This window comes from Lissotriton helveticus, chromosome 6 (genome assembly GCF_964261635.1).
Source record: "Lissotriton helveticus chromosome 6, aLisHel1.1, whole genome shotgun sequence".
NCBI lineage: Eukaryota > Metazoa > Chordata > Amphibia > Caudata > Salamandridae > Lissotriton > Lissotriton helveticus.
Window position 1 is genome coordinate 913,931,426 of NC_136067.1, and position 25,465 is coordinate 913,956,890.

The following is a 25,465-nucleotide window of genomic DNA, read 5'->3' on the forward strand; positions in this document are numbered from 1 at the left end:
GTACAATTGAAGTAAAATAAAGGGATGAGCACAACCAGATTTTTATGACGGCTGTAGAGCCCAGGTCACAGTCTTTGATGAGGGCAGACATGGAATTCAGATTACAGACCGGAAGCCTACAGTGCAGAACCACAGCTCTGATGTGATGTGTATGATACTTGTCACTGGGCTTAGAGGAATCAACTCATCTGAGGTTGGCTTGGCAGATTGACCTTTAATCGTGTTAAGGATTTCCAACTCTAGAGATTGTGGTAAAAGGAACTGTTGAGGTGTCTGAGACCACAGAGTATTCAGGTATAAGGGGTCAGTTAGATGCAATGTGCAAAGAGGAGTGCTTGGAAGTACTGAGGCTGACGTGTGTGTCAGGTGCTCCAGAGTAAATGTTTCAAGTAACATGTAACAGGAAAAGGAATGGAAAGGAAGCGAAAATGGCCTCAAGATGTATCCTATGGTCAGTAATAAGTGGCTTAAGTATGAGGCAAGTAATTGCTTGTCTCGTTGGACTGGGCAAGGAGGTTGGTAGATGGAGGCTATATCGAGAGGTGATGGTAGCTACAGGAGGGCTGTGGATTTGGTAGTTTGCAGTACTTTGCTCTGTGACACTGTAGGTGAAACTTTATTCCTGATGTGGTCCAGAATACCTTAATTTATGCTGATATTATGTGTCTGGTTTCACTCCCTGAGGTGTGTGCCTAATAGACGAAATATCAGTAGAGTGAAGGAATGTCGTTAAGGGTGGCATAGTCAGTAAAGTACATATTATGAATGCATTGTATCAATGCATGGTAACAATGCTGATGCCCGTAGCTATTGTAAAAGGTTTAAGGAGCTTCAGGGTATTAAACCATGGGATCAAGATATGGAGGCTGATATACAAGGAGTTCATCACGACCATTCAGTTTCACAATTGTGATGTGTAGCAGAACTAGATAGTACGTTTATTTCCCATAAGGGCTTTAATTGTTCTTTGAGCCCAAGAACAAAAACCAGGTAGCGGTCAAGGAGCACTTGTTCTTAATAATAAAAAGAGTAGGTCAGTTTTAACAGAGAGAAGTTTGAGACAATGTTATTTTCCACTGACTAAGGTTTCTGGTTTAGTTGGCAGTGCTCAGTGTAATGGGAGTGACAGTAGTTTTAGATAAACCATTATGGAATAGTGTCTCTGAGATTCAGATATTATAGGAAGCTCTCTTTGTTTCAGGATTGGTGGCCAAAGGCAAAAATGAAGTATAGGCTATTGATTTTGGAAAGCAGATTACCCTTGGCGCAACATAAGCCTGTGTGTGTAAAACTTAGAAGAACGCACATCACGTTTAAGTGCAAAGCTACCTCTGATGAAAAGTTAAAAGCACCATGGTATCAGAATTAAAAGCAGAATCACATCTACGGCCAAATGTACTCTTAGTGCAACATTAGCAGCAGTGTGGAAACATGTTTAGGAGCAGTACTCACACACAGGAAGAAACGGCCATATAGGTGTGAAATGACATCTAGGTTTGAAATGACATTTAGGTGAAAAATCATACTTGGGTGCAAAATCATTCACAGTTACATAATCATCATTTATGCAGCATCAACAGGGGAGTGCAACAGAAAGAAATATTCTACCTAGGGTCACGTGCTCAGTACCGGAAACATGTTATCACAAACATTGTGTTTTATATTTTCTGTGGTAGCAACATGTAACACATAACAGATCTATGGGTGTCCCTTTGTAGTCGTAGACATTTTAGTGAATACCACTGTCATGAAGAGAAGTAGGCTGAAACTAATACATCCCAGTGACTACATTTGTTACTTATCATGGAGGCAGTCTAGCAGACAAAAACGTCAACATGGTATGTGTCACAGGCCATATATTAAACCTTCAGTATGTAATTCCATTTCAGTAATTTGATTGTAAGCCAATACCCATTTGTGCAGATCTCGCTTCTACTGGGTCTCATTTGGACCCTCCATTTTGAGATTCCAAACCAGGCAACAGCGATGCATCTGTTTGCCAGGACTAGTCCCAGGTTCACAAACCTGTTGGTTATCTTAGTCTTTTTCTTCAACAGTACTTCAATGGAGAACCTGTTATTTTGCATCAAATGTGCAGGGCAATGGGCAATCAAGGAAGTTTTTCCACAATCATAGAAGTGGAATATATATATATAGAGCAGTCGTGCTGAAGCTCATCTTTTGTCCCACTGAAATCACAGTACAACATGTATTGGCACGGAGTCATGCAGTAATATCAGTGATAGCCACAGCAGCAGTGTGATTAAATCTCTAGTAATAGTGATTACTAAGCCGTCAGCTTCTAACATACTTACATTGAGTGGCAATGTAATATTGTGTGAAGTCATGTAAAGTCGTGTGTGCGATGACGAATGAAGAGGAGCGCAGGTGTCTAGAGGGCTGGTGGACATTCAGTCAATGGTTGATGTAGGCAAATCCTAGGTCGTGGAGGGCTTTGAAGGTATGCGTGTTCATCTTGAACTGGCATCTCTTCTGAATGGGGAGCTAGTGGCGGTCTCTCAGGTGGGGCGATATGGGTTCATTTGAGGATGCCAGGATGAGTCTAGCTGAGGCGTTCTGTTTGACTGGAGTCTTATGAGGAGCTGGGTGGAGATACCGGCATAGAGGGCACTGCCATAGTCAAAGAGGCTGGTGACAGGGGCCAGAGTGACAGTCTTTCTGGTGTTGGTTGAGATCCATCTGAAGATTCTGCAGAGCATGCGAAGCGTGTGGAAGCAGGAGGTGACTGCATTGACTTGTCATTTCATGGTCAGTTGGCGAACAAGGATGATGCAGAGGTTGTGTAATGGTCGCTTGGTGTAAGTGTAGGTCTGAGTTCTGCAGGCCACCAGCTGAGGCCCAGGCAGATGTGGTCTTCCTGAAGATCAGTACTTCAGTATTGTCGGAGTTGAGTTGGAGGCAGTTGTCTCTTATCCACTTGGCTAAGCCGTTGGAGAGGTACTCTGTGAGAGAGAGGATAAGTTGAGTGTTGTCTGCATAGGAGATTATGTTGAGTCCATGGGATCCGGCGACATCTGCGAGGGGGGTCATGTAGATGGTGAACAGGGTGGGGCTGAGTGATGATCCTTGTGGTACGCCGCATTTGATGTCTTTGGATAAGAAGGCAGTCGGATGCTCTGGGTGCGTCCTAAAGGAAGGAGGCGATACTCTATAGGGCGCCCTGCTGTATGCCTATGTTGTAGAGTCTGTTGATGAGGGTGTTGTGGCAGACGGTGCCAAACTTCGCTTAGCGGTTGAGGAGGATAGGGGCCAGAGTTACTCCATGATCGAGGAGTGTTCTGTCGTCTGTGGTGGCAATTAGCACGTCTCTGTGTTATGGTTGGCACGGAATCCTGATTGTGAGGCATCCAGTAGGTGGGGTTTTTCTAGGAATTCGGTGAGCTGCTGGTTGATGGCTTTCTAGCGTACTTTGGCTGGGAGGGGGAGCAGGGAGATCAGAAGGATGGGCCTGATGTGAACGTATTTGTCCAGGAAGGTTGCTGTGGAGATGGAGGTGTTGAGGAGGCTGGTGAGTTGCGTGCTGATTGCGTTTGTTGAGAGGTTGTTGGTGCAGGGGTCAGTGGGCGCCCCGGAGTGGATGGAAGACATGATGGCTGAGGTGGTCTGGGTGGTGAGTGGAGACCAGGTGGTAATTGTTTATGTTATGTTCGCTGGTTGGTTGAGGTCGTTTGGGCTGAAGGTAGTGGGCTGGAGGGTGAAATTGTTGTAGATGTTGGTTATCATGCTGTGGAAGTAGTCTGAGAAGGAGTCACAGGCGTCTTGGGAGGGGTGGATGGTGTTATCTATGGCTGTCAGGTTGGAGGATTCTTTGACTATTTTAAAGAGTTACTTTTTGTGGTTAGTCGCGGAGACGATGCGGGTGGTGATGGCTGCTTCTTGACTTCTTTGATGTGCCAGTGATAGCTGCTAAGGGCTGTTTTGTGAGCTGCTCTGTCGGCGGGGTTCCTGCTAGTGCGCCATTGTTTCTCGAGTTGGTGGCAGTTGCACTAGGTGGGCCTGAGTTCTGGGGTGTACCAGCTAGCATGTTTGGAGGTTTCAGTGGGATGACTCTGTCAGCCCAGTCGGTGATCCAGGTGGTGAAGTTCTAGAGGGCCTGATCGAGGTCTGTTGAGGCCTCTGGTTGGGAGGGGGTGAGGGTTTGCAACCACTGCTTTTCGGTGACGTTGTTCTAAGTGCGGTGGGAAGAGATCTGACGCCCGGTGATGGTGTGCTGGGCATCTGTGATGGTGAAGTGTACGATGGTGTGGTCAGCCCAGGTGAGTTCTGTGGTGTGGCTGAATTTGATTCCATCGTTGGAGGTGAGAATGGGGTTGAGTGTGTGTAGGGCTTTGTGCGTGGATTCGGTGACCAGTTGGGTGAGGCCGATGTTGCTGAGGTTCTTCAGGAGGGAGATGGAGTTGGCGTCATTGGGGTCATCGATGTGGAAGCTGGGGTCGCTGAGTAGGACGCAGTGGTGATAGTCGATTTCTAGGGGGCAATGAGGTTGGGAATGGCCTCGCAGAATGTTGCTCGGGGTCCCGGGGGTCTGTAGGCGAGGGTGCCTCTTCGCGTCAGTTTGTAGTAGGAAGTTGAGGTGTTCCAAGAGAGGTGTGAGGCCATGTGAGGCCATCTTTGGAGACGGTGCAACTGAAGTTTTTTTTAAAGATGACGGCGATGCCTACGCCTTGTTTTCTGGCATGGCTCGGTGTATCATCTTGTAACATTCGGGAGTGGCGGTGGCGATGTGTGGGTTCAAGGAGGGGTTGAGCCACGTTTCGGTAATCAAGTCAACGTCTGTGGTGATAGTGCCCCAGATTTCCGTGGCATGTTTGCAGAGTGAGCTGGCGATGAGCAGGAAACAAAGGAGCGGTTGCGGGGTGTTCTTGGTCTTGGGGGCAGGTGTGGTATGGGATCTTTTTTAGGACGTGCCGCAGAAAAAATGGCAGTGTCAGCAGTTGTAGGGTCCTTTGGGGGATCGCGGTGAGGAGGAAACACACTTTTTGTTTTGGCATTCGGGGCCCAGGAGTTCCTTGGTGGTGTACCGTCTGGTGGCAGGAGGGCCAGGGGTCCTGGTACTGGGCGTTGTCCACCCGGCAGTGAGTTGGCGGCATGCCGCTGCACACGTCTGCTGCGTGGCTGTGCGGTGGCCTCCATTTGTGGTCCTAGAGGGCGGTCCTAGTTGTCCTGGGTGCCGGGCAAGGACAGGCAACATGGGGGAAAGGGACAGCAGGCGGGACAGGGTAGGGGGAGGGGCCGCACAGGGACAGCAGGCAGTGCAAGGACAAAGACAGCAGGGGGAGCAGGGATAGGAACAGCAGGGAGTGGCAACGCAGGGACAGCAGGCAGAGCAAGGATAGCAGAGGGCGCAGGTACAGCAGGGAACAGCAGCGAAGGGAGAGCAGGCAGTGCAGGGACAGCAGGCAGCGCAGGGATCTCCGCTCTGCCCATTTGTCCTTTCTCTCGCTGCCCATGTTCAAAAAGAAACGATTAGGAGGATCTCGTTTCGCCTACCTTGCCCCTAAAATCTGGAACTCCTTTCCCTTGTCTATTCGGAACTGCACTAAGCTAGTAGAATTCAGGAGAGCCCTGAAGACCTGGCTATTCAAACAAGCGCACGGCTAGAGCATTGTTACCATCTGTCTCTATTAGTCACCTTCTGTCTTTCAGCGCCATGAAACCTCTGGGTGTCCGTGCGCTTAACAAATCCAGAATAAGATAAGATAAGATAAGGGACAGCAGGCAGTGCAGGGACAGTAAGCAGTGCAAGGACAGCAGGCAGAGCAGGGACAGCAGCAGGCAGGGCAGGGACAGCAGCAGGCAGGGCAGGGACAGCAGCAGGCAGGGCAAGGACAGCAGCAGGCAGGGCAAGGACAGCAGCAGGCAGGGCAGGGACAGCAGCAGGCAGCGCAAGGACAGCAGCAGGCAGCGCAAGGACAGCAGCAGGCAGCGCAAGGACAGCAGCAGGCAGCGCAAGGACATCAGCAGACAGCGCAAGGACAGCAGGCAGCACAGAGATAGGGACTGCAGGCAGCACAGGGACAGCAGGCAGTAGTTAGGAACCACAGGAAGCGGCAGCTCAGGGACAGCAGGTAGCGTAGGGATAGCAGGGGATTCAGGGATAGTAGAAGCGGAGACAGCAGTCAGCACAAGAAAAGCACACAGCACGGGGACAGCAAGCTGCACAGGGACAGCAAGCTGCACAGGGACAGCACGCAGCACAGGGACAGCACGCAGCACAGGGACAGCACGCAGCACAGGGACAGCACGCAGCACAGGGACAGCAGGCAGCACAGGGACAGCAGGCAGCACAGGGACAGCAGGCAGCACAGGGACAGCAGGCAGCACAGGGACAGCAGGCATCACAGGGACAGCAGGCATCGCAGGGACAGCAGGCATCGCAGGGACAGCAGGCATCGCAGGGACAGCAGGCATCGCAGGGACAGCAGGTAGCGCAGGGACAGCAGGTAGCGCAGGGACAGCAGGTAGCGCAGGGACAGCAGGCAGCGCAGGGACGACAGCAGGCAGCGCAAGGATAGGGACAGCAGCAGGCAGACCAGGGACAGCAGGTAGTGCATGGACAACAGGCAAGAGCAAGGACAGCAGGCAGGGACAGAGACAGCAGGCAGTGCAGGGACAGTAAGCAGTGCAAGGACAGCAGGCAGAGCAGGGACAGCAGCAGGCAGGGCAGGGACAGCAGCAGGCAGGGCAGGGACAGCAGCAGGCAGGGCAGGGACAGCAGCAGGCAGGGCAAGGACAGCAGCAGGCAGGGCAAGGACAGCAGCAGGCAGCGCAAGGACAGCAGCAGGCAGCGCAAGGACAGCAGCAGGCAGCGCAAGGACAGCAGCAGGCAGCGCAAGGACAGCAGCAGGCAGCGCAAGGACATCAGCAGACAGCGCAAGGACAGCAGGCAGCACAGAGATAGGGACTGCAGGCAGCACAGGGACAGCAGGCATTAGATAGGAACCGCAGGAAGCGGCAGCTCAGGGACAGCAGGCAGCGTAGGGATAGCAGGGATAGTAGAAGCGGAGACAGCAGTCAGCACAAGAAAAGCACACAGCACAGGGACAGCAAGCTGCACAGGGACAGCAAGCTGCACAGGGACAGCACGCAGCACAGGGACAGCAGGCAGCACAGGGACAGCAGGCAGCACAGGGACAGCAGGCAGCACAGGGACAGCAGGCAGCACAGGGACAGCAGGCAGCACAGGGACAGCAGGCATCGCAGGGACAGCAGGCATCGCAGGGACAGCAGGCATCGCAGGGACAGCAGGCATCGCAGGGACAGCAGGCATTGCAGAGACAGCAGGTAGCGCAGGGATAGCAGGCAGCGCAGGGACGACAGCAGGCAGCGCAAGGATAGGGACAGCAGCAGGCAGACCAGGGACAGCAGGTAGTGCATGGACAACAGGCAAGAGCAAGGACAGCAGGCAGGGACAGAGACAGCAGGCAATGCAGGGACAGGGGGCAGGCACAGTTCGTTCAGCTGGGGCCAGGCGAAAGAGACGTGGCCCAGCCCGGTCTGCTCCAGGTTCTGATGGCCACGGACGGGCCCGGTCTTGGCTTTGCCCAGGCTCCGCCGGCACACGTCCTGCAATGCAGGAGCTGTAGGCAGCCTTTACACGGCACTGGGAGGCACGAAAAAGTTAAACCCAGCTGGCCCTGCCTCCAGGGATACTGGGAAATGTGGTCCTCAGAGGTCCTATGGAGGGAAGGGGGCGAATCACTTTAAAGCGCGGAAGCACGCAGGCAGGCAGAACAGGAGGGGAGACACCTCCTGGAGGAAATGGCAAAGTCAGCTTCTTTAGGTTCGATGTCTGGAATTGCATAGGGCATACTTTGCCAAAGATAAAAGAACCCAGGGGCACAAATAACCTGAAATAGTGTTATGCTAATCATAAGGGACACCGGAAAAGAGAGCCCCATTACCAACCTGTCCATGGTGGACAATTCTATCAGATCATAAACCCTCTTGAATTCATGGTGGCTAATGTGCACTATATTACAATTAACGTCACCAAAAAGCAAGTCACTGCTTTGCTGGGGCGGCCCTTTGGCTGTGCCCCCTTTACCACGGCCCCTGATATTAATGCTCCTGTAACCTCCCCTTGACTAACCCTGCATTGACTGCTGCTGGTAAGTGGCCGACGGGTCAGGAGAGTTGGTTTTACGCCTCCTCTGTATGGAGGCCTGTGATAAGAGCCGCAGAGGGAGAACGTTTGGAGAGCACCTATAGCCTTGGCTGTGTTATTGTCTTTCTTGATCTTCTTGAGCAAATCATCCACTTGCACTCAAGAGTTGTTCTCCTTCGAACTGCAGATTTAGCAGATGCTAGTGAATCTCTGGTTTAAAGCCAGAGACTCACAGCCAAGTGTGGCACCAAATAAAGATGCTGGAATTAATTTGCGTCAAGGGCACAGTGGAGATCGTGGTGCTAGATATGATCTAGCCCTCTGAGACTAGTTTGTGTCCCCACTGGCTGTACTGGTTCAGGAGGAGCTGGAGAAGAATCCAACTGGTCCCCGCTGGCTCTATTATATCGAGAGAACTATCCCATCAAATTCGCACTCCTCCGATCTGTGGTGGGTTGCACAGAGACACTGTTGCCTGCCAAGTCAATCTTTTTGCTCTCTTTATCAGGGATGGTGCATCACCAGCTCCTTGTACACTACTGCTTTTGCGCGTGACTCCGACTAATACCTGGGTTAAGGAGTGAATTGCAGAAAGTTAACTGAGGGTGGATTAGTCTTAGATTGTTACTAGACATCCCGGTCCCTAAAGATGTCGAGAGAATTAACTCCTTCCTAGTGCTGCAATTTGCAGAGTGCAATTCTCGGATCAAGTCGGTACCTGAATATCTTCTAACAGAATCTGAGCAGGCTGCACAGGTGTTGGTCGGGGCTAGGATACCTGAAGTGACAGTGAAGATAGCACTGGGAGTCCTTTCCATTAGTGTCTTGTCTTTGTCAATGAAAAGAAGAGAAGATGAGGTAGAAGGCCAAACACAAGACAGAGCCCCGTGAAAGGGCGTAGTACGAAACTGGCTGTTGAAGCTCAATGAGCGGTGAGACCAGAAGAACAACGAAACTAAGATGGTGTCTTCACACCGACTGGATATGATAAACAGTACAGCCCTACGACAAACACCAAGATGCGTCGACCCAGAGTTCACAAGGTGGTGTGTCCAAACTCGACAGCAGAAAGAAAATAATCTAACAGTGGAACCGATGCCGTTGGGCATTACAAGCCAGAGGAGTCACTATACCTTAAGATTCAAAAGGTTTCTTACAAGTTGCACACAAATGAGCCCAACACTACGTGGCAGGAGTATACAGGACATGTGAATCTACAGTTACACATGCCACAAAAGTGTATGTGTGTGTAATTATATATAAAATCAATTGTTAGAATGTCAAATGTGTTGTAAAATACCGCAAAGCCAAACTGTGTTATAAAGGTCAACACGTTATATAGCATGGTTATATAGCATGCCTGGCAAGGGCATGCATTGCAAAACAGTATGCTGTAATTACTGATATTCGACATAACCTCTGAAACAGGACCTAATAAATATGAAACTGCCGTACAAACAAGGCTATGCAATTGAGCCACATGGTTCGTTGTCGTTTGTAGATCTATAACTGTTTGAAGGTTAGTGCCTGCAAGTTGGGGAAATCTATTTGACGTGAATAAGGCAGCGAACAACTATTACTCTTTATTTGTTCAGGGAATTGTACGATAGTTATAACATTGATAATTACGTAAAAAACGAGTGGCTGACGAGCATTGGTACATTTGGTGTTCTACATGCACATAAAAGAGGTCTGCTGCCCAGTGAAATTGTAAATAGCAATTCAATTCTAAACTGCAGTCCTTCACCTGGTCTGCTATGCCGTAATACTGTTCTCTTTGCATGAATATTCATAAATAATCTTAGACATGGTATTCTGGTGGAAATTATTGGTCACAAAATCGCCTTGCAACCATTCTGTATGACCACGAAATGTTACCTTAATAATAATAATATTTAATGAAATGAACATTTACCAGAAATTGGCCCCTTGAAACTCAAAGACAAATGACCATCTTAACTGTGAGGAGATTGATTTTGAAAATGCAAAAGGTTTTCAGACTATGTCTGAAAGACACAGGATCTTCTTGAACTGAGTGGGAGAGATTTCCATGGACAAGCCACAGCAACTTTAAGGAATCTTCCCCAGCTAAGCCATTTATGCGTCCTTGAGACAACATGCCAACACAAATGGGTGGAACTGCAAATTTACGGCATTATATGAGGTGAAGCGTTATTGCTGCAGAAAGATGGAAACTTGTAGGTGGATTACTTTGTGTACCATACACATGGGCTTGAAGATAAATCTCTCAGCCGCAGAAGCCAGCGAGAAGAGCATAGTGTTTTAATCCATTACACTCTGTACAGCTCTGCAATTTGGTACTGAGGGAGCCTCAAATACATTCTGTATTCATAATGAGCTTTCTATACATTGACTGCCAGTACATACTGTATTTCTTGGAAAAAGATTTGAGTATCTGCAAGTGAGTGAAAGCACTCCTCCAAACTGCATGTTGTTCCCCCACTGTCAGTATTTCATCTATTTTAACAACCGCTTTTGAAAATGGAGTTGGAAGTAGCACTGTTTTTCCCATTAGACCTCTTTGGAAGGAGTCGTTTTGGTGCACTGTTACCAAAGTCTCTGTTATGCGTATATTAAACTTCAGAACGTTGACTGTTATCCACTGAGTTATAATTACTAGACGGGAGAACAGGTGCTGAGTGCATATTTCTGGTGAGCGTTAACTTCTGAAGAGTATCTGATTTTCATAAGCGTAATTATAAATGAACAACTGTTTGTTCTGGGAGTTGCTCCTCAAGTAGAACACATATATATAGGTTAAGGTGGGTGGAGCCCTGGCCACTATCCAGGACATCAGGTGTGATCTGGATTGAAGTACATATCGATACATTTTTGCAGTCTATAAGTCTAGTGCTGGGCAGTTAATCCCATTGTGTTTCAGTACCAAAGAAGGGATCAATTGGACAGTTATCAGCTGCAGTGAATGGTACAGACTGGTCAAGTGGAACCAATGCCCTGGTGCACTTTATCTGCCTTCATTGTCACATCACCCAGGATGGCATTGATCACAAACTCTGCGCCACCTTGCTTGGCAGGAATAACTTTCTCTTAAGCTGTCGAAACAAAGGCAGCACTGTTCCAGAGCAGTAAAAAAGAGGCTCAGTTTATCCAAATAGTAAAAAAGGTTCCAAATGATTCAATAAGTCCATTATCATCATTCCATCGACATTGTTTACTAGAACACTAATAAAACACAAAGCCACGCGTGTGAATAAAAACAAAACCCAACCATAAAGGGGGAGCACAGCTTCAACAAAACAAGTCAGCCTTACTTGATTTTCGATTGGCAGAACACAATCAGCATGCTCCGTAAGCTCCTTCATTGCTAAAACACTATTGTATGGTGACGTGATGACATCGTCCTCAGCAGAAGGATAAACGGCCGTCACAAATCTGCACACTTCTGGAAATTCATCCTCTAGCAATTTCAAAACGAACGTGCCAAGACCAGAGCCTGTACCTGAGAATAAAAAAACGTAAACGTTAAAAAACATAATGTAAGCTTTATTTAGTGCACGCACTGCAACACACATTTTTTCTAGAAAAGTAAGAATAAGTGTGCTCATTAGAAGATCCAGGTGCTGATCTTATATGTATCTGGTATTAAATCCTGAATTTATTTATTTATTTATTTACGGATTTTATAAAGCGCACGGCTACCCCCAACGGGTGTGTCCCGGCGCTAAAAACTGACAGCAGGGGGAAAAGAAATAATCTAGATAGATGAAAATAGCCACGTCTTCAGGCGTCTGCGGAACAGCGCTTCGGATGGGGCAAATCTAAGATCGATAGGTAAACTGTTCCAATGTTTGGCTGCAAGAACAGCAAAAGCTCTGCCACCCGTTCTTGTGCGACGGAATCTTGGCACAACCATGAGACGCAGATTGTTGGAACGAAGATCCCTAACCGAGTGGGACAATCTCAGTCTCTTTCTTAAATAATCTGGACCAGTTCCATTCAAAGCTCGAAAGGCGAGGATAAGCGTTTTGAACTTAATACGGTTGGCTATAGGAAGCCAATGAAGCTCTTTACGAAACGCTGAGATAGGGTGTCTGTAAGGGATATTGCCAATCAATCTTGCTGCCGCGTTCTGAACCACCTGGAGACGTTCAATTTGGTATAGAGGGGCCCCCGCATATAAACTGTTGGCATAGTCCAGGTGGGAGGTAATTAAGGCCTGAGTGACAGTTCTGCGTGCCTCAATTTGCAAAAATGGAAAGATCTTCCTCATCATTTTTAATTTACCAAAGCAGGCCGAAGTAACCTTATTGATTTGAGAGCTGCAGGATAGCGTATCATCAAATATAAACCCCAGATTGCGAGCAGAATGCACCGGGGTAGGGGGGGGATTAAGAATCGTTGGCCACCATAATGACGGTGGGATGGTCATTTTTTGATTAAAAAACAGAACCTCCGTCTTATCGGTGTTAAGTCGCAAGTGGTTCATGGACATCCAAGAACAGATTTCGCCAAGACAATGGCGGAAACTGGAGAGGCTGGAGTCAGAGTGATCGCTAAAGGAAAATATCAGCTGGGTATCATCAGCATAAGAGATCACTCTGACTCCGCATGCCTCTACTACCTTGGCCAACGGGGCCAGGTAAACGTTAAAGAACAAAGGACTTAACGCTGAGCCCTGTGGGACTCCGCGTACCAGAGGTTTACATTCTGATTTGAAAGGTCTGAGAAGAACCCTCTGTGATCGTCCTTGGAGGAAGGAACCCATCCACGATAGGGCAACGCCGCTCAATCCAATCTGCTCCATACGGTCAAGAAGAATTTTATGGGACACCGTATCGAAAGCGGCGGATAGGTCGAGGAGGACCAACATGGCCTCCTCGCCCTTGTCCACACACTCTCGCACAGTCTCCGAAACTTCTAGCAGTGCGGTCTCAGTACTGAATCCAGTACGGAAGCCGGACTGGGAATCATGCAGAAGGGAATTGGTCTCTAGGTACTCTGCGAGCTGTAATTGGACCGCCTTTTCCAAAACCTTCGCGGGTTTCGGAAGGAGGGAAATAGGTCGATAGTTACTGAATTGCGTGGGGTCAGCATCAGATTTCTTTAAGATGGGCACAAGCAAAGCTTCCTTCCAGGCTAAGGGAAATTGGCCTAGTTGTAAAGAGGCGTTCCAAATGGAAGTGAGTGGCTCTAACAGTAGGGTAGACAATTCACTCATGATTTTTGAGGGAACCGGGTCCAAAGGGGAACCCGATTTGCACTGTAATAGTAGTTTACGTGCAAGATTAGGAGTGAGATCCTTAAAAGCCACTAATGTAGGAGCAGTGTCCTGGTTAGTTGAGACCGGGGGAAGGGAAAGATCAAGAGCTCCAGCTGGAGGGAAGGAGGATGCGATTTTGTCGATTTTTTCTTGAAAGAAGTCTGATAGTCCATTACAAAGAGACTGATTGGCTAGATTGTTAGGAGTCATAGCAGGGGGTTTTACAAAATCCTTGACAATTTTAAACAGTGTTTTTACCGAATTGTCTGCATCTTTAATTTGTGAGGCAAAAAACTCTTTCATAGCCAATTTTCTTAATTGAGAGTGAACTTCTTGGCTTTGATTTGTAACAAGGAGTCTCAATTATATCAGAATCTTTAGGTGTTAAAGAGATCTCTAAGTTTTATTTATTTTCTGCATATGAGAGCCTTTACTCAAAGCTACAATCAACCCAAGATGACAAATTAAAATGGAGGCAATGTCCCCCTCTCAAAGCTGCAGGTCCATCCTATTTAAAATCACTGAGATGAATTGGAACAATAGAGAGAGATGTGGGGGAAGAGTGTCTCCCCAAAAAAATAATTTTTTTTCACCGGAAAGGTATAGACTAGACTGGTTCTCTAAGCTTGGATGCTTGGTGACTGAAATTATCCTGCACAGGTTAAAAAAACCAGGAATAGAAGCTTAATCAAATTTGCATCTTGGACTTGCACAGCCAAGATCTGTTGTTGGAGCTCCACCAAAGAACTTGCTGCCGGATATTAAACCACTGAAGGCAGCATCTTAAAGACACATCTGACAATGCATTTAACCTCCACAACTCAGCTTCCTCTCCTATCACTCGCTGACTTTAAGCTTGCCTTTGACCAAGTAGCGCTCCACTGCCTTTTGGCTAGATTTGTGCTATAGAAATAACATACATACATTCAGCCTCCCTACACTTCATTTTGCTTAGATCAACTGTACAATACATTCTTTAAAAGAGTCGTTGTCAACTTCTGAAAGTATTTAAATAGTGATTGAGAGGTACAAGTCTATGTTCCTACTTAAAAGTAGGATCAAACCCAGTGTAGGCCTTATGAAAAGCCCCAACCTTCTTTAACTGCAGGAATTCTGATGCTCCTCTCACCAGTTGCTAGACCTCAGTAAAAAAGAACTGGGGATTTACGCTTTATCCAAGCACATCCATTTAGGCATAAAGAAGTTTTTAACCGCTGAATGCATTGGCACTTTTACTGTGAACAGTGATTGAACTCCTAAAGACTTCAGTTCCAGCAGAGATTGGTAGGCCTCATGCTCTCGGAGCCTCAACATCTCCTTTAGGTAGGACAGAACAGCGAACAAAGTTTTCTTCCTAACATATTTACCCTGAGGATCTGGATGCAGCATTTTATCTACCAGGATTGGGGAGACAGAAGATGAATCTGATAGAGGGGTAACACACTTGAATGTCCCTTTCAATTCTGGCCTTCTTTTCCTTCAAAAAATCTGACTGGCTCTCCTTCACATGGAACTACATCAAGTACGGAAGGGTTCCCCTACATTCCCCGTAAGGGAAGACTATCTTTTCATTATCTTAAACATAATTTCCATTACAATAGCAGCACAAATATGCCCTGCAGCATTCTCCCTTGTGCAATCATTATTACAGGCCAATCCAACATGAAACCTAGACAAGGAATCAACCTCCTGAGATTTTACTGACCAAGCACCAATGAAACTATAGGGAGCAGGGGCCACTGAATTGTTAGCCTCAGAAAAGAAACACTGTGCTACTATGGGAATACAATCTGCGATGGATCAGTTGCCACCGTCATGGTCAGCAGGTATACCATACATCATAACTTTCACATATCCAGACGGTGCATTGTGTCCTTGCTACATATCTGTCCATTTTCTTGTGGGAAGCATATTAATAGGATGATGAGCCACAACTGCCTGGAACTCTTCAACAGGAGCACTCTTTTACAGCAATCTGGAAAAGGTTTGCAGGACTCAAACTCTGTTTCCTCTAATGAACTACCACAAAAGAGATAAAACACAAAGTAGCACCCTATCCGCACACCCCCATCACCCCGTCTCACTTCCCTCCCTCACCATGGGGAATCTCAATCATGCTATGTATGCCCTGGCTGACCAAAAACATATCTAGCCTTATCTTTCTGGATTTGCCATCACTATAAAGCTATTCATTTACCAATAGGAAACTAATCAGAGGCTTCAATCATCACACTGTCTTAAACAGCCTTAATTTTTCCACTTCAAACCACAACAGATACAAACAGGAGGGTGGGAAGAGAAGGTACTCATTTACTGTCATTACAGAATAATCGAGTGTAGGGATTAGGAAAAGAGGGTGAGCTATGTTATAAGTTTAAGGTTTTATGCAGCAAGATGTCCATCTTCTGAGATGTCTTACATCACTCTGTAAGGCGTGAAACAAAGAAAATGACAATATCGAATGCCAGCATGTTCAGGCTGTATGTAAATCTGTATGTAAGTGTGATAATCTAACAATCACATATGCAATCATATTTTCTGGTATCGGTCCTCTTAACAACAGTCATTCAGTCAGACAAATAATAATCAATCTTGCCACCACAAAGCATAAGAACAATGATTGCTATATTTATTTTCACAAATTTAAACAGTCAGAAGAAACACTTCTTGTGATAAGCGTGAACTAAAGTTACCTCCTCCCATTGAATGAATAACGAAGAAGCACTGCAAACAGTCACACTGTTCTGCTGTCCGCCGCAGATTGTCCACAATTTGTTCTCGGTACTGAGATCCATACAGCCTGTTGCCCACAGCCCTGGAGAGGAAATTAAATGACAGCAACTACTTCCATTTACTCTACGTAAGGGTTTGCAATGATGTACTCATTTTTTTTTAAATCTTCACTTTGAGATTAGGGTTTACAAGTTGCTGCCTGTCACATAACATGTTTTCTGCCAGCAGAGCACCACACACATGCTCCCAAAACCAGCATCTTCATCTCCAAACCTCCTCTTCCTATAACACATCAGATTCCATTCACAACATCAAGCCTTTAAGGAGGGGGTGTTTATTTGCTTATTGGTAGTCAATATTAACATTTTGTCAGCTGGGGTACTTTAGTGGTGCAATCAAGACAGCCCTCTCATATCTGTGGCAACTCAGGGCCACTGTTTATTGCATAGACTACCAGTTATTGTTACTCATCTTAATGGGGTTTCTCTGAATAAACAAGTGAGAACTGAGAGTGTGGCCCACACTTATCAATATTTCATGTGATGCAGCAAGCCACCTCCCTGCGATGTGTGAAAGGGACAAGAAAGGAAGGTGCCATACTTAACCCCTTCGACGCTCATGACGAGCTGGGCTCGTCATGAGGTAGCCTCCTCGCACGCTCATGACGAGCCCAGCTCGTCATGAATAATGGGTTTTTGAAAATCCCAGCGCAGGAAGGGAAAATGTGCCGCGAGGATGTGGTTAACATTTTATGGCGCATTCCTGCTCTCTGCCAGCACTGATGCACAATCTGCTACCTAGTGCCAATGCAGGCACCCTTGCACCATGGTGTAAGGGTGACTGCATTGTAGGCAAGCTTGTTTTGTTGCAGGAAGAGACACCTCCCTGTACTAAAACAATCCTCTGAGGCATTTTCCTCATTCTACTTGTGCTTACAAATGCAAAAAGAACGACTGATGGAGGGAATGCTGAACAATGTCAAACACTCATCCCCAGTCAGAGATCTTGGCTTAAATCCATTGTTTTTTTTGCTCAACCCCCCACCCCAGTTTGGACCTAGCTATATGCAAATCAGCCTTGACTCTGCTCCCCATGGGAACAGTCCAGCCAGAACTGCTAGGCCGGGGCCTCCCTGGACCAGAAACAAGCATCCTAGGACTGGTTTCAGGGTATCACCACTTATCAGCCAGGATAGCTTGACTACAGTGGCATGGTGAGCACGGGACCCATGTCTGAACATCACTGTTTCACTTGGGGTGACAAATGCAAAAAGATCAATTGATGAATGCAATGCTGAACAATGCAGCACATGCAGAAAGAGGAAACAACAAGAACAAATAAAGATATCTGTCCTTCTGGAACCTCTGGTGGCGAGGTGTAAAATTCTGACACATTCCCAGGTCTACCAGTGTTGGTAAATCTGGGAATGTGTCAGACTGCATGGGAACACCCACGCTCCCATACCCATGGCACGCCTACTTGCCACAGAGCAATGCAAAGCAGCGATCTGCACTACCTTGCACAATTCTACATTTATTAAGCCACGCAGAGCCACACAAGGCCTTGCAGGGCTTGGTAAATCTAATTTTGGTTTTGCGGCACCCTTGTGCCCTTGCAAGGGCGACCCAAAACCTCATTAAATATGGGCCTGTATTCTATATCAGTTAATATGTGACACACTTCACACATGTATGGGTACAAGCAGCTAATTTCGATACGTTGTCTCTTTCACATTCCAAATGAAATAGTATTAGCAAAGTTTTTACTGAACGTAATCATTTTAGCTAGACCCACTTATGTTAGCTAAAGTAAGGACATTCGCTAACAAAGAATGCATTCTGAGGTAAGTGTCCATTCTCTGGGCATTTTCCACAGACACGCGATTGTAAAATTTGATGGGCTTTGTCTATAATGTACTTTTGCTTACTCTGTTTTGGAAAGGATTTATCAGAGTGGCAGCTGAATTGTGACAATATTAATAAAATCAATCATAACTTGTTTTTTTACAATGCTTTAAATTGGACGAATGGAAAAAGAACAATTGATGGACAGAATGCAGAACAATGCCATACATTCACTCCAGTACAGAGATATGGGCCTAAATCCATTGTTTTTTTGCTCACCATGCCATTCCAGTTTGGACCCAGCCATATGCAAATCAGTCTTGACCCTTCGCCCAATGGGAACAGTCCAGCCCGAACAGCCAGGCCAGGTCCTGCTGGACTGGAAACAAGCATCCTAGGACTGGTTTCTGGCTTCCAGCCTTCATCAGCTAGGATCGCTTGACTCCAGTGGCATGGAGAGCACAGTACCCACGTCTGGGCATACCCCATCCCACCCTGGGTGACAAATGCAAAAAGAACAATTAATGGACAGAATGCAGAACAATGTCATACATTCACCCCAGTACAGAGATCTGAGCCTAAATCCATTCTTTGGACTAATACATCTTCTGAGCACCAATATGTGATAGTTAATGTTTCGAGTACTTTATCCTCCTACATTTTTTCTTTCTTAACTTTTTTTTCTCTGATCTATACAAGAGGTTTGTTTCAAACATACAGAGAGCATGTGATAAGGAGAAATGTAATTGATTTTTATGAGTTTTGAAGTTTTATCGTATCATTTTGCCAATTTGTTTTCCTTACAGTCGATCTAGTGGCAGAGACAGGGGGAAAGGGAGATGTATTAAACTGGGTTATTAGTTGCCAAGGGTGTAAGTCCTTCATGAACAATAAGTCTGCAATTGTATTTTCACTGTAAACTAAGTAGACTATTGCAGCACGTAACCCTCAGGGTTGCGAAGCAGAGCAGTCCAAGGCCTACTCAGAGGAGATGGTGTGGGCTAGTAACTCCATGGCGTCATGAGCACACACCGCCCGTGACGCATGACAGCGTGGATCCGTCATGAGCACCGAAGCGGCGCAATTTGCGCCGCAGCAAAGGGGTTAAAAATGCAAACACACACTACTAAATACTGCCCATTAACTACAAATATGTACAATCATTTAGATGGGAATTCCGTTGGTGACCTCCTCACATCACACCCCTAGTAGAACCTGAAGCCTATAATCACAATACCCCCACTTATGCTAAGTGCAACATCACAATATAAAGGTTATCACTATCAATAAGTCAGGACTATTAGCTTTGTCAGGGTATCACCACATTAGTAAAGTCAGTCACATCTTATACCTCATCAATGTAACACCACCAAAGTCAATAGAGACAATACCAATATACACTACGTGTTATAAACCTTCACCAAAGTCAATGGGGGTAGTATCAACATTCTAAAGCATTATAATGTAAAACCTTGAATTGTCATCCATTACCATTGTCAATAAAGCATGATATTCAAAAAATAGTCTCAGTCTTTCTTTTCCTTTTATCTAACACTGCAGTCATAAAACCAACCAACAGGGGTCATAAAATCCAGGGCCTTAGAGCAAAAAGCTCTAGCTCTAGGAGTGCTTTAAAACAGTACTATGCCTTTCTAGGGGTCATCGTTATAAGGACTCATGAGGGTTAGGGTGACTGTGCCCTAAAATCATTCTGGTTGGCTACTGCACTTCCTGCAGCCCCCAAAACACAAGTTTTGTGCCGTAGGAGGTGTCCTTGCCCTTCTTGAGGCACCACATAGATAAATATTCAAATTGTTTCACCTGGTGCGAAGGATTATAGGGCGTGTCATTGCCCCCAGGCTTGAATATTTATGTTGCCTTGCACTGTGTGGCATTTTTCCTTTTGTTTTTTAAATCCCGGGTGCTTATGCCCACTAGCCATAGTTGGGGCAGCACAGGAAGCCCACTCTCACGCTGTTCTGCTTGTTCTGCTTGTTCCCTGCCCAGCTTTTTTCCAGTGCTGGCAGTAGTTGGTGTACTGCTTTTCTCCCACACATCATCGTGGGTAGGTGACTGCTGTGCTGTGCCTCTCCTGCTTCTCCCAGTCATGGTGAGGTGGCACAACTATCAAGTAGAAGCCCAATGGCGCGCCAGTCCGTTGCTTGTCCAAGGGATGGGATATCATAGATTTCAGCAGGTCTCAGGAGACCAGGGCCTTTGGGCCCTGTTTAGTTTGGGGGGCAAGGGTCACGCACGCCCCTCACCCAAGGTAATACATATATTTAAAAAGGTTACCTTTGCACTGACTCCTGGCCCACCCAGGGGGTACGTTGGAGATGATACTGTGGAGCACCACATCCTTTGTTCGCTGCTTAGTCCCACTGGGGGTCCAAGCTCTATATACTAATTTCTCTAGCTGCGTAGGGCTCAAAGGACTCACTGTGTTTGGGCTCATTCTGCTCAAGGTGGCAATCCCTAGTCACCAGGAGATTTTTATTCAGGCTTACCAGCCTCTCCAGCACACATTTTGCAGGGAGCTGGGTTTCCCCGCACTGTGTGTCAGACCTGCCCTGTGCTCCAGAGGCTCTCTCCTGCTTGGAGGAGGGGGGGGGGGGGGGTATTTCACAGCCACTCCAAAGCCAGCAAGAAGAACCTCCTCCATACTTCTCTCCCCAGACCCCACATCCTCATGGCCATTTCGCAGGCAGGTGTATGTCAGCAGCCCAGTCAAGAGGCAATCCACAGAAGTGGCCCCTCCTAGTGCAGGTGTCAAATGGTGTGAAAGTTGATCCTTGCGGAGCATTAGGTGACTTCCCCTTAGAGCTGAGCATCCATACGCAATTGTGGCAATCGAGGCATCACTGGCCAATCCTAGGGTGCAACATCATCAATCCACCCCCATCCCAGCCTAATCCTCCAGCAGTGCATTCGGAGACATTCCAATATGGAAACTTAAAATGGTCTATAAAATGAGCTCCCCTTGAAAGCATCATCTCCGCCCCTAGCTGACAGAACTGCCTGATCCCTTCTCACCACAACTTCAAAGGTGTTGGCTCCAGATGTCTGTTCTTTCTTCTTTGTTCCAGTGGGCCAGGGCTACCTAGGTGCATGTACAGTGTGACAATCTAATTAACTGCTGTAGACTTTCGCCCCACCCTTTCCTCTCCCAGGAACTGGGTCAAGCACTGTTTATTGCTCTAATGTGTAAGGAGACCCTCGAGCCTTCTACTGGGGAGCAAAGTAATTGACTTGGCCCGGTAAGGGGGAAGAGGGGCAAAGTCCTGAAATCTGTTTATGAGCTGAGCAAAGGAAATATGACAATTCCTAAAGTGCCGTAGGACTGTAGATATGAGAAATTTTAAAACCATACACTATTTAATTTAAACCCTCATGAGTACTTTTTAGATTATGTAAAAATAAATTTTGCCCTGCATGCAAGCAATTCAATAGGTTGTTTATGACTTTTCAATTAGATAAGGAGCACAACTGCAAATCATAAATTTCAGATGTACTAGGTGGCACAAACAGATGGAGAGCTGTATTGCCGCACCGCAGAGCAGAGTGTCTGTTTGAAGCGCCTCTAGTGCGGAAAGTCAATGAATTGAAACCAACACTTCTCCAAGTTAGAGTTTCATTTTCAGACAGTACAGCTTGGAAATAATGAGCAAGGTTTGCCTCTCTCAGTTTCAGAGTTGAAGAAGTAGGTAGGCCTGAAAAAATTACCAAACTAATTTATATACCAAGATTATATAGTAAGACTACAATATTATATAAGAGACTAAATGAGTATGCATTTTTCATGTTCGACTGTAAAAATGGTTGGTCAGTGTTTTTATACCAACACAACCAAATGTATAGCTACATTTCATCATTGCATTAAACACACATTTAAATTCTACTTGCTTTAGCAACCTTTTTGAATAATCTTCCATTCTCACCAGTTGTTTCCTGATCCCGATACATCTGTAATCAGTTGTTTGCTATCAAATAAATCTCTCATGGGTCCCTGGAGGATCTCGTTAACTACTCCCTCTTCCATGTCAATCAGGACAGCCTGAGAAATAAAGAAGTAAATTAGGAAATTTAACCAGCCTGGCTCCAAAGACAACTGTGCAAAGGTCAACAATCTAATTTCGGGAGGCCTTCTTGAGCTTGTTCATTCACGCCACACGAGTCCTTATTTATTGTAACTCTGTTTTACCAACAGCAAAACATTAAAATGACACACCTTCACACATCTTCCAAAACCTAACAATGTACCAAAACACTAGATGAGAAAAATAACTGAACAAAATGTGAAACCGTTGCATATAGTGAGGTTCTTTAATTTTGACTCCATCTTACATTTGTCGTCAATTTATGTTGCCTTTACACAGGCTGCTCTATTCATGAAGTGTCTCTGCCCTTTGGACTGCAACGTGTTGAAAACCCCCTCTGTCCTTGCTTTGAAATCAATCTCAGACACCAGCTGGCCTAACTGCATACAGACATGTCCTGCCATTACTGATTGACCTATAGGTGCTGTAATTAATTTACTTGTGGGTTGGGCAGAAACACGACGTAAGGGGGACGTTCTGGTTATATGATTCTTTTTTTTTTAATGTTCTCCTATTGGCTAATATTTTGCAGATCTTGTATGTCCATATTAGGTATTTTGCATGCTTGCAGAAGCTAGGACTGCCCCTTTCTTTTATGCTGAGTTTGTAACCCTAAGCATATAAAAGGCCGCTGTGTTTTGTACTCTTTAGACTGCCTCATTCAGTTGCTAAAGGCTTCTGTGTGACGTAGTCTCACTTAATTAAGTTCTTTGTATTAGTGAGACCCCTGAGAATGAAGATTACAGTTCTTCAAATGGCGCGGCCAGCGTGGGCTTCATCAGAGAAGTGACTTTCTGAAGGAGTGATCTTGTCAGGAGACTGAAATCTACTGAGGAGGACAGGACGGGACTCTACTACTCTGTGCACAAGGATTCTGGAGATTCTTTGTCTTTGCAGCCCAGTATATTTCTGATCTTCCTGATTTTGATCCTCCACATGATGTCACTCCTGACTGAGAACCTTTTTGGCGTGAGTATTCTAAAAACGGACCGGTAGGTTATTTAGAACTTGGCAGTTAGAATTTGGACAACCTTTTGATTGGTAAGAGTAAGGTAGTTTAGTAATGCTTACTGTAGCTTTGGAACTTTGGAATTTGTGTTGGCCAACTTTTGATTTGTATGGATTTGATATGCAAATTGCAATTTGTGTAGACAGGTAATGAGGAGATTTTTCTCTATTTGGTTTTGTTGAACGGTGCACATACGAAAAGTACATTAAGCACTACTTTGATTGTAATATTGTATATTTTGCAATATATTTGGCATGCCTGTTTCAAAGCTCACATAGAGGAATGTGTTGCTTTATTTGGAAGGTACCATAGTGTGGTGTGAAATTAATTAGCTGGCTCTCCTAGAAGGAATACCTAAATAGGTTTAGGTATACAAACATATTTCTTCCTTGGTGATTCTGTATCCCCAGGGAATTAAAATATGGACTTAATACATACAAGGATCCTTTGTTCGGTGCAATTTTATGAATGAAGATATGCAGGGCGATTTTTGGTGTTCTGTAAGCCAAAGCTAGTGAATTGAGTGTGTTTTGGCTTCTTGGATATGTAGCAGTCTGTTTATGCAGTCTTTTGGAACACAATTGAGAAGCGTTTCTTGTAAATATGACTTACAACTAGTATTTACAAATGGTTTGGTTTAAGTACAGTCTGTGGGCTGTCCTTTGTTTCTGTTCTGAGTATTGGTTTGTGGGTTAAATGTGTGTTTAAATGTCTATGTGGTTTTCCCATTAGTGCAATTTCTGTAAGTGAATAGCGTTGGCGCTATTTATGAAATGCACGGCTAAAGCGCGCCGTATTGTGTGTCCTGAGTGTTTGACCCCCTTTCTGTTTATGTCTGAAATGAGCTCAAATGTGTGTTTGTGTTTCTTTTTGATGTTTTCAGTCTATTAAGCAAAATGTCTAAATGCTTAAAAACTAAAATGTAAATTCACATTCACTAGGAATAAAAAAGCCCCCAAAAACGAAATTGGGTGTTTTGCAAAAAATAAATAAACTTACAGCATTTTCCTTAGATATATTGTATTAGAGCTTAACAGGCAAACACATCATCTGAATACATTGGAACTTGCTGTATTGCACACGCATTTTGAAACTTGAAATGTCTTAGTTTTAGTTTTAAATAGACAGCCACCGTGCTTATGTTATAAACATTGAGAGACAAGCTAAATAAACAGGAATATTTATTCAGCCAGGACTTTGCCCTCAGTTGCACGGGTGAAACTTTGCATTTCAGAATGTTATTTTAAAAAGGTTCCAAAACTAAGGTTCATTATTTTGTATTATAGGAAGACATTTCAATTAAGGGTTTTCCTCTCTTTAAGCATTTCTGTAAGCATATTCTTGGCTCTGTTGCTAAATAATAATTAACCCATGTAATGAAGAAACATTTAAAAAGAAAGAAACAGTAACAGATGCTGAAACAAGATAAGGCAAGTGCAAGGAAACTAAAAAGTTAACGATGTCTTGAACATTGATTGACAATTTCAGATAAAGATCAATCAGGGACATTGGCTTTGCGAGGTCAGTTTCGGGTGAAGAGGTCAGTTTCTTACAGTTTATTTCAGAGTAAATCTGGTTAATGTGTACCACCTTGTTCGCCAGGCTATCTTTGCAGGCCTATGTGGCACAGAGCAGAAAAAAAGAAAATGAAGTCAGATTCGAGGAATTACAGAACCTTAATATGTGGAATTATCAAAAATGATTGGGTTATAAAAATAAGTGTTACAAAATTCGTTTTTTACTATTCATGAAGATTAATACTTATACCCTGACCTCCTAGCATTATAATTTAATTTAAGTTATGTTATACTGCATAATGAGGACATTAGCATATAGAATTTCACTTGGCCAGGCGTGAAAAACTCATTTTTCTCAGGATTTGCATGAGATATGTCTAATGTCCAATCTCTGCAATTTGCAAAGAACATTCTGAGGATGATTAATAAGTAATGCGATTGTAGGATCTTTATTTTTAAGTGCCCCAAATATCAAAGTCGAATTTGGATAAAATTTGGGCATTTTTGCCATTTACAATGGCTATAAATTGCTTTAGGCTTCAGTAAATGCATACATTTAGATATAATACACATTTGCAGGTTGTTCCCATTTGGGTTTGCTTTTAAATGGCTCAGTGAGCCAATGTGCCTGGTGCAGAGGTTTGAGTTTGATATAGGGAGGAAGGTTTTAACTTTGGCTGGACATAACTGAGACGTTCATCCATTGAAGGTTGATGAAATGAGTACCATTGCAAACAAGCATTTGTTCTAAAAACTGGTATGTGTGTTATTATGTTCTGCGAATTATTCACAGTAACTGTTTTAATAATCTAAGTATAGAAATAAATTGTAGCCCCTAACAGGAGTAATATATATATATCATGTGTTTTTAAATAGGGTTGGTTATTGCAGGTTA

General features: G+C 45.2%; 1 protein-coding gene across 5 annotated transcripts in view; it reads right to left on the reverse strand.

Annotated features, from left to right (window-relative positions):
* TUBE1 (tubulin epsilon 1) overlaps positions 1–25,465 on the reverse strand; it is a 202,338-nt gene that overhangs the window by 59,180 nt on the left and 117,693 nt on the right. For all 5 annotated transcript variants that reach the window (XM_078648563.1, XM_078648564.1, XM_078648565.1 and 2 more), the window contains 3 exons: positions 21,886–22,001; positions 16,064–16,185; positions 11,422–11,609 (listed from right to left, as the gene is read on the reverse strand). In XM_078648563.1, the coding sequence (XP_078504689.1) occupies positions 11,422–11,609; positions 16,064–16,185; positions 21,886–22,001 (426 nt within the window). The remainder of the gene's footprint in view (positions 1–11,421; positions 11,610–16,063; positions 16,186–21,885; positions 22,002–25,465) is intronic.